General features: G+C 41.1%; 1 protein-coding gene across 1 annotated transcript; it reads right to left on the reverse strand.

The window, feature by feature from the left end:
* Positions 1 to 2,313: 2,313 nt before the first annotated feature.
* LOC134609463 (POU domain, class 5, transcription factor 1.2-like) lies at positions 2,314 to 9,107 on the reverse strand. Its single transcript, XM_063453137.1, has 5 exons — positions 8,550 to 9,107; positions 7,446 to 7,557; positions 5,068 to 5,198; positions 3,453 to 3,617; positions 2,314 to 2,556 (listed from the first exon to the last, which is right to left on the reverse strand). Exons 1-5 carry the CDS (start codon positions 9,105 to 9,107, stop codon positions 2,314 to 2,316), a joined length of 1,209 nt encoding a protein of 402 aa, XP_063309207.1.
* Positions 9,108 to 17,532: the final 8,425 nt, after the last annotated feature.

Here is a 17,532-nt window from a genome sequence, read left to right on the forward strand (position 1 = left end):
GCACCAGGACATGTTACATATCCGCTTGGTCAGCCTGGAGTGATTGGTGTATGGAAAGGGATTCCGATCCCTTTACTGCCTCTGTCCCTCTGATTCTCAATTACCTCTCTCATCTGTTCTCGGCGGGGCAATCGTATCGATCCCTTAACGTAGTCAGATCCGCTATTTTGGCGGCACACGTCCCAATACAAGGCAGACCAGTGGGTCAAGACCCTCTGGTATGTCGTCTATTGCGGGGTGCTAAGCTTACGAGACCCCCAGCACCCAAATACTCCAATCTCTGGCGAGTGAACGGGGTGCTGGACTTCCTTCGGGGCTGGACGGACAATGCTGGCCTGTCGCTGAAACAACTTTCGGCCAAGTTGGCCCTTTTGTTATGCCTCGTCTCGTTCAGACGGGTGTCAGACATTAGGGCTTTTGACGTGGACGGTTTCTCTCTCACTCCAGAGGGAATCACTTTTTCCATTGCAAGACGGACTAAGTCAGATTTGTCCTCGGTGTCTTATCCATATTTTGAAGCAGACTCAAAACTATGCGTCGTCAGGACACTTATGAGATATACGGAAATCACAGCCACCCTTCGGCACTCCACGATGGGCCAGCTGCTGATTTCTTACGTAAGACCTCACGGCCCAGTGTCGGCGACGACCCTGGCCAGATGGGTTCGCTGGTTACTGCAGTTGGCAGGAATCGAGTCTAGCTTTGGAGCGCATTCGGTCAGAGGGGCGGCAGCATCCCAAGCGTTCCCAAGCGTTCTTGGCAGGCGCCTCCCTAGCCGACATTATGCGTTGTGCAGACTGGTCTCGGGAAAGTATGTTTCGGACCTTTTATTTCCGCCAATCTTCGCATGCTTCCTTCACACTAGTTAGGCCTAAGCTTTAAAAATGCAAATATGAAGCCTCCTGTCATGTGGTAAAATTGAAGATTATATTAGCTTTAGTGTACTAATAATCTTAATTTTAGTAATGACAGGAGGCGAATATTTCCCGCCCTATAGAATCCCCCCCAGGTTATCTCGGGTTATACAGGATTATGTCTTAGTGCTCAGGTAAGCATGCAGGCTCTTGTTTGTATATGTTTTTTCATATTAGGTATGTTGTTTGTTATCATGTATAGATTATATAACTTATCAGATTTCCTTAAACTAGGTTGTGGTTTTTTATGTTCTCACACGTTATGCTTTTGAAGTCTTAGGTTTAGCTGTAGATTACGCATCTTAATATCCATTAGTATTCAGGTCCTTAATGTTTATGATATGCGGACATATTGCCACGCCAGAAACCTTTCACCTTTTTCTTTTTCTTTCAGCATGAACATCTCGTCTGCGGGACGAAGACTCGTCTTCCACACCGTCACACCATGGACCTACCAAAGTTTATTTTCCTAATATGTTGTTGAATTGTTAATTTGATTTGGTTATGTTTTGACTGTTATTTATTTTTCGCCTCAAAGAAAGAGGAAGTGATGCCATAGACAGGCCCTTTTATGGGCAGCATATCTTTTCTCTGATTGGTTGTTACTGTTTCTATGCTGCTGGAGTTTTCAGTAAAGAAAGATATGCAAATATGAAGCCTCCTGTCATTACAAAAATTAAGATTATTAGTACACTAAAGCTAATATAATCTTCAATTATACCACTTTAAGATTGGTTGTTATAACATTTGATAAGGTATATGTATATCACTTTGGTACATTGGTACATCTTTTGTAATTTGGCAGATATTTTACGAGAACCAGTTTTATATTATTTTAGTGTATCTTTTGCTACGATTTGAATGGTTGCTGAACAGAATATATTGTTCTTATGACACTTATATGATTATTTTTTAGTGTTGAAAATATTTATTTTGCACTGTGCCACTTTATCATTTTGCTTTTTTGTACATTCAGCGTAATTCACTCTTTACTGGATAGACTCTCTACACAAAATATAAGATTTGGTGTGAAGCTCAGTATATGCTAGTAAAGAAGTGTACAATATTTATTTATTTGCATAAATTCACAAAACGTCATGGTCCAAACAAAGAGACAAACAAGCTTATTTTTTCTTTTTTATTCTTTTTAGATATACATTTATGGAAAGTGCATTGTCAACTGTAGAATCTATGTTCAATTACACAGTCTTAAGGGGAAGTCCAGTGAGTTCTAGGTCTAGAGTAAATTCTTGTGGTAGGGTTAAGGCTACAACATTAAACTGAAGTAAGAGTGATCAAGATGGGTTAATGCTCAAAAGAGAGGTTTATCTGTAAGAAGAGGAAAATAGAAATATGGATATAACATTTTGTACTAAGTATGGTTTCCAGGAGGCAATCTTTACGTGGCATATTGGATGAATTGTCCATTGTAGTCGTTTATTGCCATATACGGTGTACGATTTGATCCAGTCATATCAATTAGGCAGGGTTGCGGTACGGCCACTGGTGGCATGGCACAGGTTCCTGTGTTAGGACCTGGAATAGGTTGAGCAAAGTTACCAGGTGCCATGGCCTCTTTCAGTAGTTTGTTCAGTTCCTTTTTATCCTTCTGGCGACGGTTGCAAAACCATGTTTTAACAACCTATTGATAAATAATGAAAATAATGGGTGGTCAATAAAGGAATTCGTCTTATGTGAAGTATTCTAATGATCTTATATGAGGTGGTCAAATGATTAACAAATTATTCACATTTAAACAGACATAATACACAAGTACCAAGTTTGATTTATGCAGAGCAAAACATTTGGGAAATTTATAATATAAATCATTCATACATTGAAAGATTCACTTTTGTACGAGCGAGAACAATTGCCTCTAGTCCCAGCTAAAACATTTAGGATTATTTATTAATCTGGAAATTTGTGAAAATTGAAAAAGGGATTTCAGAGAAATGTTAGGACAAAATAGCAGAGTAGAAAAAAAACTCCTTACAAACCTATGGTTTAGATGGCATCATTGGAGACATGACCAACTGGCCTTAATTATAGTCTTTGTTTACCCAAATTGTGTGTGCTGGTAGTCAAATCTCTAGAACTCATTGTTAAAGTGACTGCCACAAGATGGTTACTATAACAGTAAACTCAGGGCCGGCCCAAGACCGTCTGCTGCCTTGGTCCAAGGATGAAATGCTGCCCCCCGCTCAAGTCATACCCATCAAAACACACCCACATCCATTATGTTATGCAGTGTGTGTTGTGAATGCAGTGTCTGTGTTTGTAGAGTGGATGCAGAATGTGTGTTTGTGTAATGGATTCAATGTGTGTAGTAGATGCAGTGTCTGTGTGTATTGTATGACAAGGCAGTGTTTACATTAGAAAGCCTGCAGGGACAGGCTAAAGACACTAGAGTTGGTGACTATAGTGTCACTTTAAATCTGAAGTTCAATTTGAATTCACTCTGAATTCTCACTTTAATAAATATCTGTAAATTTTCATGTCAGTGTAGTTGATATAAATTTTCTTATCGTCAGTACTTACCTCAATTTCTAGCGTCCTTTCTTTTGAAATTTCTTCGATTTCTGTTTTACTGGGATGAGGGACCAGGTTATAACTCTGTTCTAACTTTTGCTTTGTCGCCTCATCAATGAATGTGCGTTTTTTTCTTTTTACAGAGTTGTTCGGCTTTTCTCCTTTTTCAACAACCTAGTGTGTTGCAAAAAAAAAAAAATGCAAAGAATACCCGGTTAATCACAGAATTACATTTCTTTCCATTCTAGTAGATTAACAAGTTTCAAAAGAAAAAATCCACAATTTGTAATGAGCATATTTTTCACAGAGTTAAATGGGCACTTACAAAAAAGCACCCCAAGCACCATAGCTACCTGTACACCATGCATTGATTATACTGCAAAGGGCTCTATACCTCCTTTTATCATACTTATATAGCAGCAGTGATTTATTAAACTCACTGTAGCCATATACCCATTCCCTACTTTTCAAAATGAAAGGGATACTATTGTGCCAGGAATACAAAGCTGCATTCCTAGCACTGTAGCTCCCTCTGCCTCTCCCCTTCCTCGCGCCCCCCCCTCCCCCCACCTGGGTGAATACCCTTCATTTACTCACCTTTTCCAAGCGCCGATGTCCCTCGGCGCTGGGTTCTGGATCGTCCCTTCTGATGGCCCGCGACGGGCGTTAGACCTCTGCATTAGACCTCCCACATAGGAAAGCATTGAATCAGTGCTTTCCTAGGAGGAAAAATCTGACACTGGAGGTCCTCATGCAGAGAGTGAGGATGTCCAGTGTCAGATACCAGACCAAAGGTCCATTTCAATACAGGAAGCCTTCTAGGGGCTCTCTGGTAGACAGTCACTGTGGGCAGGCTTAGAGCTGTTTTACATTGCAGCACTAAGTTCATAAGGGTCATTGCACCCAGACCACTTCAATAAGCTGTAGTGGTCTGGGTGCCTACAGTATCCCTTTATGATATGTTTCTACTTGACATGCCACACATGTCCTAAGTGATGATAATAATGTCCTATTAATAATAATAATAAGAATAATAAGTAAAAAAAATCATGGCTATATTGCTATAACCCTGTTTTGAGTGCAGTTGTGAAGAGGGGACTGTCCCTGTGTAGCATTATTAGATGTGCTTTAGCAATACTCTCTGCATGTTCTACTACAAGGAAAGGCAACCTGTGGCACTCCAGATGTTGTGGACTACATCACCCACAATGCCCACACAGCCATAATTCTGTCAATCCGTCATGGTAGATGCAGTCCATCTTGATTTTCAATGGATGCCTACTTTGGTCTTCCGGCTATAGATGCTGACAGTCAGCTTGGCGTGCTTGACACAACGCTGACACACCACTTCAATGGGCCAACCCACTCCTTTTTCAGGCAGGCTCATCCATTGTGGGCATCGCCACTGACACAAGTCACTGACCATGCCCATAGGGCTAATCTACCTGCTTCCCAATTCCATACCTCCCAATGTTGGGAGATGCGTGGTTATTGTTGTTTTAGTACCATTAATTACACTGCTGATAATAGTTGAATTTTGACAACATGGTCAACTTGATGTAAATAAATCTTTAGGATATAAGACCCTTTACATGATTTCAAAATTAGGAAGTGTTTTACTTACTTGGAGGATAGCTGGATTTGTTTTAACTTCATCATAAAACTTCTTCAACATTGGTTTCAGTTTCCGCATATTAGTAAGAGACAGTTGGACAGCCTCGAACCGTGAAATTGTTGTCTGGCTAAATGATTTATCTGTAACAAAGTAGATGGTGTGTCTGTTATGTGATGTCCGGGTATTCTGGCTTTAAATAAACTCTCTTATTATTTATTACTAAATCAATTAAGATAGTAATAATGGTAATATTATTATTAATATGAAAAAAAAGATGTTTGATTGCGTTATTGGCTTTTGCTTTTTACATATTTATGTTGACAGCACTCTGACATTGCAACTGTAACCTGAAAAGCCTACAATGAGCATTTTATGCAAACATGATTCTTTGGAACAATGAAACTGTATCCCGGTGCATGTTTCCATGAATTTCCTATCTTTGACCTTGCATTAACTCATATTTCCAAACGTTGGGCTCATGATTGAAATCAAAGGTTACTACATGCCATCAAATTCAGGGATAACATCTATATTGCATTTCATTGTACCAAAGTGTTGAAAAAACAAATTTATTTGCGTTAAATACCCTCTCTGTGCTTTCTCAAAGGCTTAGAGTGTATTTATCAATGAAAATATATAGAATATGAAATCCATCCATTCATATACAGAAACAAAAATTATTAATAATACATATTTTAGATAATTATACTTGCTGTAATTAAAATACCAGATTTTCTCTTTGTTGATTTTTTTTTTTACAAACTGTCTCAATATACCGTATATACTCGAGTATAAGCCGACCCGAATATAAGCCGAGGCCCCTAATTTTATCCCAAAAAACTGGGAAAACTTATTGACTCGAGTATAAGACTAGGGTGGGAAATGCAGCAGCTACTGGTAAATTTCTAAATAAAATTAGATCCTAAAAAAAATATATTAATTGAATATTTATTTACAGTGTGTGTATAATGAATGCAGTGTGTGCGTATGTGTGTGTGTATGAGTGCAGCGTGTGTGTATGAGTGCAGCGTGTGTGTATGAGTGCAGCGTGTGTGCATGAATGCAGTGTGTGTGTGCATGAATGCAGTGTGTGTGTGCATGAATGCAGTGTGTGTGTGTATGAATGCAGTGTGTGAATGCAGTGTGTGCAGGGCCGGTGCAAGGATATTTGCTGCCGTAGGCAAAACATTTTTTGCCGCCCCCTCCCCCCCCATATGTCCTGACTTCCCCTCCTCCTCCCTTAGTGGTCCTTACCTCCCCACCCCCGTGTTCCTTCACCCCCCCCCCCAGTGGTCCTGACTCACCCCTCCCCTAGTGGTCCTTACCCTCCCCTCCCCTAGTGGTCCTTACTTCCCCCTCCCCTAGTGGTCCTTACTTCCCCCTCCCCTAGTGGTCCTTACTTCCCCCTTCCCTCCCCTAGTGGTCCTTATCCCACCCCCTCCCTCTCATAGTGGTCCTTATCCCCCTTCTCCCTCCCATAGTGTTCCTTATCCCCCCCTCCCTCCCATAGTGGTCCATATACCCCCCCTCCCTCCCATAGTGGTCCTTATCCCACCCCCTCCCTCCAATAGTGGTCCTTATCCCACCCCTCCCTCCCATAGTGGTCCTTATACCCCCCTCCCTCCCATAGTGGTCCTTAACCCACCCCATCCCTCCCATAGTGGTCCTTATCCCCCCTCCCTCCCATAGTGGTCCTTAACCCACCCCCTCCCTCCCATAGTGGTCCTTAACCCACCCCCTCCCTCCCATAGTGGTCCTTATACCCCCCCCCCCCCCATAGTGGTCCTTATATCCCTTTTTTTTGTTATTATTAAAAATGTTTTATTATTTTTATTTTTTTATTATTTCTTATTTTATTTAGATTTTTATTTATTTTTCGTCCCCCCTCCCTGCTTGATACATGGCAGGGAGGGGGGCTCTCCTTCCCTGGTGGTCCAGTGGCAGTTCAGTGGGGGGGAGAGGGGGGCTGGCAGAGCTGTAACTTACCTGTTCTGCAGCTCCTGTCAGCTCTCTCCTCCTCTGCGCCGTCCGTGCAGCTCCTTCTATCAGCTCACACTGTAAGTCTCGCGAGAGCCGCGGCTCTCGCGAGATTTACACTGGGAGCTGACCGAGGTGCTGAACGGACGGCGCAGAGGAGGAGAGAGCTGACAGGAGCTGCAGAACAGGTAAGTTACAGCTCTGCCAGCCCCCCTCTCCCCCGGTCTGTATTATGGCAATGCAAATTGCCATAATACAGACCTTGACTCGAGTATAAGCCGAGTTGGGGTTTTTCAGCCCAAAAAATGGGCTGAAAAACTCGGCTTATACTCGAGTATATACGGTAAATCATATCTTTCTTAGATTTATTTAAATCAATGTCTTGGTATCTTTCTTTTATCTGAACTTACTGTATAAAACTCCTAGTCCGTTCCCAACGTTTTCCTGGGTTAAACCGAACAAATATCTCTGCTTTTTAACATCACGGGCAAATTCTTCAAGCTCACTCATGCTCGAGTTATCCTGTGAATGTAAGGAGTAAGTTTTAAACTTGAGGTTAAAAAAAACAGTACTGAAAATAAAAACAAAATTATTTTGAAAGTAGAGCACAACAGCTACAAATGTCCAGATCTCCAGGAAAACATCAAACAAAGTCATAGTTTGTGATACGAATGTGTTAAATACTAATACTTTAAGTGCTATTATATATTAACCATACAGAAGCACAAATTACAAGATGGGAATTTGGGGTCAGCATAGATATATGTACACTCAGATTGCAATTGTCACAGTCTTCTGCTTGGAGCCAACATTGTCGTCGAGTTTATGCAGAAGGCTTATTTGAACTACAATATCCCCCTATTTATTTATTGATAAAGTAGACCTCATCTAGGATTTGAGCTCATATTGGCAGAAAATAGGTTAAAGTATCACTAGACAATATGAAATATGCCATTGTTTTCCATATACAGGCTTCACAATAAAATCCTAATGGACAGCCATAACCTCATTTGTTCTATACCTGCTACAGCTATACACCAAGTAGAATGAAAAGACACATTTGTTCATTAAATAGTGAGTTGAACTAAATCGACAAGTGGAGTGAAAAAAATTGGATGAAAGTGGCAAGCTTGAAAAGTTCTCCAAATATTTTTTCCCATTTTCCAAATGTTGGCCTACATTTTTCAGTTGTCAAACCACCACAACATTATGTTTACTATAAACAAGATTAAAATGTAGACATTAAACCAAGCATACCACATTTTTGCATATCCACTACTTTCTACTTTAATGTCCTTTAAAAAAAGTGTACTTTTCACTAAATAGCCATTGATACTTTGACAATAAAACCATAAACTATCTCCAACATTTAGATTTCCTATTACATGAGAAATTTGTAAAGTAAATGTTACCAGCACAAAAATAAATAAATCTCAAAGTGTTCCAAACATGTTGTTGACTGAAAAAAAACACATATATAAACAGTGCATGAGTTTGGATTAGTAAGTACTCACCGCAACATCTGAGTCTTCGCTTCCAGTGGATGCCTGTGATATAGTACTTGCATTGGTGCAGCTTCCAGCACTGGATATGGTACTCATAGACGTGCAGCTTTCAGCCATAGCTGGTGAAGGTTTTTGGTAGTGGAGCATGGGGTACTTGACTTGCCCTGCCTGAGCAGTATTGGACATGACCTGTGGGGAAGTTGGCCGATTCATGCTTACAGGACTGGCTGCTTCATTGGGAGATACTTGGTTTAGGTAGTTAGGTGTTTGATTTTGGTTTAGTGGTGGTATCCATAGCTGTCCAGAATTCATTGTGTAGTAAGCATTAGGCTGTGTAGGGCCATCATAGTAGTGAGGGAATTGGTTCATTAAGTTTGTCTTCTGAGGTGGACACTGCCCATCATCTTGTTGAATTACGTTGTAGTCAAAGTCTTGCTTATTCTGTGAGTTAGGTGGATGGCCCATGCCAGTAACATCTTGCATATTTTCTTGATAATTTTCATGTCCAGTTGGAAATATTCGTAGATCACCCTCTCCTTGGTTGGAATAAAGATAATTGTTATTCATGGTTCTTGTAGTGAACCTATCTGTTGGCTAACTGGGATTTTAGAGAGTACTTCTTAGAATTCTTCAAGGTTGCTGAAGTAGATTCTGCGCTGGGAACAGAGCTGCAGGTAAAATCTTTGGAGAAGGCCTCTGGACTAGAGATCAAATTTAAGAAAGACTTGTATGTGTATCTCATTCAAACCTTATCTGGAAACCAAAGTAAAGGCCTGTAGAATGATGGGCTGTGAGAGAGCAGGAAGATGCTAGGAAGAGTCAGGATTGAGAAGAATCTCCACAAAGGCACTGAAGACAGTGATTCTGAGAGAGTGAGAGGAGCGCTTCAAGAACACAAGTTAGCCCCACCTTCCTGGTGGGCTTGTTTATTGGCCTTACTTGCTATTGGCTAATTGTCATGAACTATTCCCATGATGCAATCTAAATGACCTGACCTCCCCATTGGTGCTCCTCTTGTGAACATCTTTTTCTTTTTCATTTTATTCTGTCTCCCCAGTACTAAACATTATCTGGATATTTACATTTCAACAGACTGTGGGCCAACTCATTTACACCCTATTTATTAGCATATGAAGATGTCTGGTTAAGTGCACACTATGCAAATGAATATACAAGGTATCCCTTTAAGCCATGAACCATGTGCCTCATTAAAATGCTAAACTTGTTAATAATTACTACACATTGTTTCTAAATTTCTTATTGATCTAAATCACATTTTTATTACAATGACACTGTGTTGTCTTCATTTGGACTTACACATCTACTTAAAAAATATATTTGTTGTTAGGAGGCCATTTTGAGCCCAGTGGTTATCGAGATGCACAGACTGGCAAAGTCTACATGCAGTTGTTTAAATGGGTATTGAATAGACCCAGTAACAATCTCTATTGATCAAACAAATGTTTGTTTACATGCGTCAACATTTTTGAGTCACAAATAAAGATAAAGGTCAATGTTAGCCTTAATGATGCATACATCTCAATTAGTTATGGAGGTAGAAATGTATGATCATCAATGATGTTCTCCAAATATGGGGTAATCTAGTCAATAAGGTCAACAATAAGGTAAAATAACCGAAGACCCTATTTGTGCATAAAAATTGCATTTGTGCAATCAGCTGATTCAACTGTCTCTCTCATGAATATAATATGAGCGAATTTGAACTTGCCACAGCAACAGAGTAAGCAAATGGTACATTGGGCTGTTACAATATGTTACCATGTTTATCACTCTGGGTCAATTCTCAGGATAAGGCATCCCAGAACTCTCAGCCTATTATTCGTGCCTAGCATTGTAGGAATTACACATGATAATATGGAAGTTTGCTAGTTATAAGTGAAGCTGGTGAGAGGGAAGTCAATAGATAAAGGGTAGTGCCTTGTGTTTTATTTTTTTCATACTTTTCCCAAGTTGCTTGACAAAGATATGAGCAGGGCCGTCTTTAACGTGGGGCAAACGGGGCAGCTGCACCGGGCCTAGTTTCTGCTAGGAGGCCCAAAGCAGTTCCCCCGTGGGCCCAGCTGGCGGCAAAAAAAATATTTATTTGCCCCACGAACCTGCTGGTGCTGCGTCTTCATTTAATGCCACCCAGTGGGACTTGGTTAACGGCCAACTACCTCAGCATGTCACAGGACCACAGGAAAGCCGGTGGCTTTAAAAGAGTAACGTTTGCATGTGTGTCTATATGACTGTCAGAGTGTCAGTATGTATGTCTGTGTGTGTCAGTATGGCTGTCAGTATATATTTGTGTGTGTGTGTGTGTCAGTGTGTCTATGTGTGTCAGTATGTGTGTCTGTCAGTATATGTGTCTGTCTATATCAGTATATCTGTTAGTGTGTGTGTTAGTATGTCTGTCAGTATCTGTATATGTCAGTGTGTATATTTGTATTTAGTCAGTGTAACTGTTTTTCTCTATGTAGTCTGTGGGTATCTGAGTATCTGCATCTTTGTCATTGTGTGTATGTTCATGTGTGTTAGTGTGTTTATCTGTGTGTATGCATATCTGCATGTGTGTCAGTGTTTGTATCTGTGTGTATGTGTATCTGCATGTGTGTCAGGTTGTGGGTATTTACATGTCTGTATATGTGTGTTAGTGTGTGTATCTGTATGTTATTATATGTATCTGTGTATCTGTATGTTGTCAGTGTGTGTATCTGTGTGTGTATATCTGTCTCTGTATCTGTATATAGTCAGTTTGTTTATCTGTGTATCTGCATGTGTGTCAGTGTGTGCATCTGTGTGTCTGAGCTTCCGCAAGTGTGTCAGGTTGCTTATCTGTGTGTCTGTATGTGTCAGTGTGTGTAACTGTGTATCTACATGTGTTGTCATTATGTCAGTGTCTGTCAGTATGTGTGTCTGTCAGTATTTGTGCCTGTCTGTATCAGTATGTCTGTCAGTGTGTGTGTGTTAGTATGTCTGTCAGTGTGTGGGTGTGTGTTTGTCAGTATGCATGATACAAATTACACTATATAATATAGTGCGGGGTATCCAGAAGCTAATCAGTAGATTGGATGAATATCAGATAAATATGTGATATAATCTTTGATATAGATACAATTTAAACCAGAATATACAAACATAAATATATGCTGCTACAATGTCCAAATATAATATATGCGGTGTAGGTATCCTTATCCCTGATTGAAAAAGCAACACTGGGTGAATAGTACCAGTACCAAATAATAGACTTTCATAAAAATAAAAAATCAAGATAGTGTCCACTTTCTCTGTCTATTCCACTGTCTTTCTCTGTTTGTTCCACTTCTGAATATCAGAATATTTGCACTTTATGTCAGTATGCATGCCTGTGTGTGTGTATCAGTATATCTGTCAGTGTATGTGTCAGTATGTTGGTCAGTTTGTGTCAGTATGTATGTCAGCGTGTATCTGTGTGTGTCAGTATGTCTGTCAGTGTGTTTGTGTGTGTCAGTGTGTCTGTCAGTGTGTATCTGTATGTTATCATTATGTGTATCTGTGTGTGTCAGTGTGTATATCTGTTTTTAGTCAGTTCATCTGTGTTCCTCTATGTAGTCTGTGTGTAACCGTGTATCTACATGTGTTTCATTGTGTGTATGTTCATGTGTTTTAATGTGTGTATCTGTGTGTATGTGCATGTGTGTCAGTGTTTTTATCTGTGTGTATGTGTATCTGCATGTGCATGTGTGTCAGGTTGTGTATCTGTGTGTCTGTATGTGTGTTAGTGTGTATATCTGTCTGTTATTGTATGTATATGTGTGTTGTCAGTATGTGTATCTGTGTGTATATCTGTCTGTGTAACTAAACAAACAGAAAATCCCTCAAGGAGAGACGTGAGTGGTGTGTAAAGGGATCCAAATAGGTGTTAACCCTATAATTACATATAAATAACTACAGACTTATGACAGATATACAGGGCAGAGCGTTTTTACTCCCAACACCCTCCACTTCATTTACCCCCACCCAGTCCAACTTACCCACCCTCTCCCCATCCAACTGCCAGTCACTGAGTTGGTATTTTGTGTTTATTCAATTTTGGTATTTTTTCTTTATTTTATTATTATTTTTTACTTTCATGTTTTCCATAAAGGTAGACATTGTATATGACGATTTTAATTTTTTTCACGATCCTCCTGTGTCCTTCTGACTTTAGGTCATAGGTACATCTCTGTACTTATTTATCTGTCTGTGTATCTGTATATAGCCAGTGTGCAGGGCTGCCATCAGAAATTTTGGGGCCCCTGACAAAGCACAAGGTCTAGGCCCCCCCCTGCCCCCTCCCTCCTGGGTCTGCCCACGCCCTACCTAGTCCGCTGACAATGATGCAGGACTGAATGTGGTGTTTAGTGGAAGTGAATTAGAATGTGTGTAATGGATGTAGTGTTTGTGTGTATTAGATACTGTTTGTGCAGTGAATGCAGAGTGTGTGTTTGAGTAGGGGATGTAGTGTGTGTACAGTGATGTAGTGTGTGTTTGTGTAGTGGATGTAGTGTTTGTATGTACTAGATGAAATGTGTTTAGTGGATGCAGTGTCTGTAGTGGATGTAGTGTGTGTATTAGATGCAGTGTCTGTGTATAGTGAATGCAGAGTGTTTCAATGTGTGGTGGATGTAGTGTGTGTACTGTGAATACAGGATGTTTGTGTAGTGGATGCTGTGTGTACAGTTAATGCAGAGTGTGTGTCAGTATAGTGAATCCAGAGTGTGTGCATAGTTTAGTGATTGCAGAGTGTGTGTTAGTGTGTAATGAATGCAGCGTGTGTGTTAGTGTGTAGTGAATGCAGAGTGTGTCAGTGTAAGGAATGTAGTGTGTGTGTTAGTGCAGTGAATGCAGAGTGTGTGTAAATGTGTAGTGAATGCAGAGTGTGTGTTAATGTGTAGTGAATGCAGATAGTGTGTTAGTGTGTAGTGGATGCAGAGTGTGTGTTAGTGTAGTGAATGCAGTGTGTTAATGTGTAGTGAATGCAGAGGGTGGGTTAGTGTGTAGCGGATGCAGAGTGTGTTAGTGTAGTGAATGCAGAGTGTTAATGTGTAGTGAATGCAGAGAGTGTTTGAGTAGTGGATGTAGTGTGTGTACAGTGATGTAGTGTGGGTTTGTGTAGTGGATGTAGTGTTTGTCTGTACTAGATGAAATGTGTTTAGTGGATGCAGTGTCTGTAGTGGATGTAGTGTGTGTATTAGACGCAGTGTCTGTGTATAGTGAATGCAGAGTGTTTTGTGGAGGATGTAGTGTGTGTACTGTGAATACAGGATGTTTGTGTAGTGGATGCTGTGTGTACAGTTGATGCAGAGTGTATGTTAGTATAGTGAATGCAGAGTGTGTGTCAGTATAGTGAATCCAGATTGTGTGCATAGTTTAGTGAATGCAGAGTGTGTGTTAGTGTGTAATAAATGCAGACTGTGTGTTAGGGTGTAGTGAATGCAGAGTGTGTCAGTGTAATGCATGTAGTGTGTGTGTAAATGTGTAGTGAATGCAGAGTGTGTTAATGTGTAGTGAATGCAGAGAGTGTGTTAGTGTAGTGAATGCAGAGAGTGTGTTAGTGTAGCGGATGCAGAGTGTGTGTTAGTGTAGTGAATGCAGAGTGTTAATGTGTAGTGAATGCAGAGAGTGTGTTGGTGTGTAGCGGATGCAGAGTGTGTGTTAGTGTAGTGAATGCAGAGTGTGTTAATGTGTAGCGAATGCAGAGTGTGTGTCAGTATAGTGGATGCAGTGAGTGTGTTAGTGTGCAGTGTATGCAGAGTGCATGCTGTATTAGTGAATGCAGAGTATGTATTGTATTAGTGTATGCAGTGTGTGTGTTAGTGTATGCAGTGTGTGTTGTATTAGTGTATGCAGTGTGTGTTGTATTAGTGTATGCAGTGTTTGTGTTGTGTTAGTGTATGCAGTGTTTGCGTTGTATTAGTGTATGCAGTGTGTGTGTTAGTATATGCAATGTGTTGTGTCAGTGTATGCAATGTGTTGTGTCAGTGTATGCAGTGTGTTGTGTCAGTGTATGCAAAGTGTGTGTTGTGTTAGTGTATGCAGTGTGTGTTGTGTTAGTGTATGAAGTGTGTGTTGTGTTGTGTTAGTGTATGCAGTGTGTGTTGTGTCAGTGTATGCAGAGTGTGTGTTGTGTTAGTGTATGCAGTGTGTGTTGTGTTAGTGTATGCAGTGTGTGCTGTGTTAGTGTATGCAGAGTGTGTTGTGTTAGTGTATGCAGAGTGTGTGTTGTGTTAGTGTATGCAGTGTGTGTTGTGTTAGTGTATGCAGTGTGTGTGTGTTGTGTTAGTGTATGCAGTGTGTGTTGTGTCAGTGTATGCAGAGTGTGTGTTGTGTTAGTGTATGCAGTGTGTGTTGTGTTGGTGTATGCAGTGTGTGTTGTGTTGGTGTATGCATAGTGTGTTGTGTTAGTGTATGCAGAGTGTGTGTTGTGTTAGTGTATCCAGTGTGTGTTGTGTTAGTGTATGAAGTGTGTGTTGTGTTGTGTTAGTGTATGCAGTGTGTGTTGTGTTAGTGTATGCAGTGTGTGTTGTGTTAGTGTATGCAGTGTGTGCTGTGTTAGTGTATGCAGAGTGTGTTGTGTTAGTGTATGCAGAGTGTGTGTTGTGTTAGTGTATGCAGTGTGTGTTGTGTTAGTGTATGCAGTGTGTTTGCGTTGTATTAGTGTATGCAGTGTGTGTGTTAGTATATGCAATGTGTTGTGTCAGTGTATGCAATGTGTTGTGTCAGTGTATGCAGTGTGTTGTGTCAGTGTATGCAAAGTGTGTGTTGTGTTAGTGTATGCAGTGTGTGTTGTGTTAGTGTATGAAGTGTGTGTTGTGTTGTGTTAGTGTATGCAGTGTGTGTTGTGTCAGTGTATGCAGAGTGTGTGTTGTGTTAGTGTATGCAGTGTGTGTTGTGTTAGTGTATGCAGTGTGTGCTGTGTTAGTGTATGCAGAGTGTGTTGTGTTAGTGTATGCAGAGTGTGTGTTGTGTTAGTGTATGCAGTGTGTGTTGTGTTAGTGTATGCAGTGTGTGTGTGTTGTGTTAGTGTATGCAGTGTGTGTTGTGTCAGTGTATGCAGAGTGTGTGTTGTGTTAGTGTATGCAGTGTGTGTTGTGTTGGTGTATGCAGTGTGTGTTGTGTTGGTGTATGCATAGTGTGTTGTGTTAGTGTATGCAGAGTGTGTGTTGTGTTAGTGTATCCAGTGTGTGCGTGTTGTGTCATTGTATACAGTGTGTGTTGTGTCAGTGTATGCAGAGTGTGTGTTGTGTTAGTGTGTGCAGTATGTGTTGTGTCAGTGTATGCAAAGTGTGTGTTGTGTTAGTGTATGCAGTGTGTGTTGTGTTTGTGTATGCAGAGTGTGTTGTGTTAGTGTATCCAGAGTGTGTGTTGTGTTAGTGTATCCAGTGTGTGTGTGTGTGTTGTGTCAGTGTATGCAAAGTGTGTGTTGTGTCAGTGTATGCAGAGTGTGTGTTGTGTTAGTGTATGCAGTGTGTGTTGTGTCAGTGTATGCAGAGTGTGTGTTGTGTTAGTGTATGCAGTGTGTGTTGTGTTAGTGTATGCAGTGTGTGCTGTGTTAGTGTATGCAGAGTGTGTTGTGTTAGTGTATCCAGAGTGTGTTGTGTCAGTGTATGTAGTGTGTGTATTGTGTTAGTGTATTTAGTGTGTGTGTGTGTTGTGTTAGTGTATGGAGTGTGCGTTGTGTTAGTGTATGTAGTGTGTGTGTCTGTTGTGTATGCAGTGTTTGTGTGTTGTGTCAGTGTATGTAGTGTGTGTGTTGTGTTAGTGTATGCAGTGTGTGTGTTGTGTCAGTGGATGTAGGGTGTGTGTGTTGTGCCTGTGCATGTAGTGTGTGTGTGTTGTGTCAGTGTATGTATTGTGTGTGTTGTGTCAGTGTATTTAGTGTGTGTGTGTAAATGTGCAATCTGGGGGGGAGAGGGAGGGGGAGGAAGGGGCATTTTCACATAAATACCTATTTAAAAAAAAATTAAATTTAATTAAATTGTTTCTCCCCCCTCCCTGCTTACCTTTGTCCAGGGAGGGGGGAGATTCCATCCCTGGTGGTCCGGCGGGGGGCCCACCGGATCCCTGTTACCGCAAAGGGGGCCCAGGCAGCACACTGCTTCTTCTCTTCTCTCCTCCAATAACTCTCGCGAGACCCACGGAGCGTTGCCATGGCAACCGGGTCTCGCAAGAGTTATTAGCAGAGAGGAGACGAGGAGAAGCAGTGTGCTGCCTTTGCCCCCTCTGCGGTAACAGCGAGCCGGGGGCCCGCGGCTGCACACATAGATAGCGATATTCGCTATCTATGTGTGCAGAGAGGGAAAGTGGGGCCCAGGACTGCCAGAGCAGTCTGGGCCCCCCAGGGCCGCCGGGCCCGTGACAACCGTCATGGTTGTCACCCCCTGATGGCGGCCCTGCCAGTGTGTTTATCTCTGTATCTGCATGTGTGTCAGTGTGTACATCTCTGTGTCTGGTTTTCCGCAAGTGTGTCAGGTTGTCTATCTGTGTGTCTGTTTGTGTCAGTGTGTGTATCTGTGTCAGTCTGTATCTGCATGTGTGTCAGTGTGTATATCTGTGTGTCTGAATGTGTTTATCTGTGTGTATATGTGTCACAGTGTGTTTGGCAGTGCATATGTACATGTGCATACACCCCTGCATTCAAACTGCAGCACTACATACAACCACACTCGTGGTTTGAAACGTCAACATTATATACAAACACACCTCTGTGTTATATACCACCAAAATTATATATAAACACAACGCTGCATTCAAAAACAAACACTACACATAAATGCAGGCTTGCATTCAAATACCAACACCACATACAAACACACCACTATGTTCACACAAACATGCTCCTTACAAAAACATAGGGCACAGTGCAAACGGACAGATGCACAATTAGCACTCAATAATTTTCTAAAGCAAATATTAGAACATTTGGATAAAATTGAATACATTTTAAATAGGTACACAGTGTAAGAAAAAG

This window comes from Pelobates fuscus, chromosome 4 (assembly GCF_036172605.1).
Source record: "Pelobates fuscus isolate aPelFus1 chromosome 4, aPelFus1.pri, whole genome shotgun sequence".
NCBI classification, from domain to species: domain Eukaryota; kingdom Metazoa; phylum Chordata; class Amphibia; order Anura; family Pelobatidae; genus Pelobates; species Pelobates fuscus.

Bases quoted from the DNA above. Each gene is read 5' to 3' on its own strand.
- LOC134609463 (XM_063453137.1), bottom strand. From the start codon at position 9,107: ATGAATAACAATTATCTTTATTCCAACCAAGGAGAGGGTGATCTACGA. The intron at 7,558-8,549 runs GTGAGTACTTAC...TTACATTCACAG, and splicing joins GCGAAGACTCAGATGTTGCG to GATAACTCGAGCATGAGTGA. The intron at 5,199-7,445 runs GTAAGTTCAGAT...ACTTTGTTACAG, and splicing joins CGGACTAGGAGTTTTATACA to ATAAATCATTTAGCCAGACA.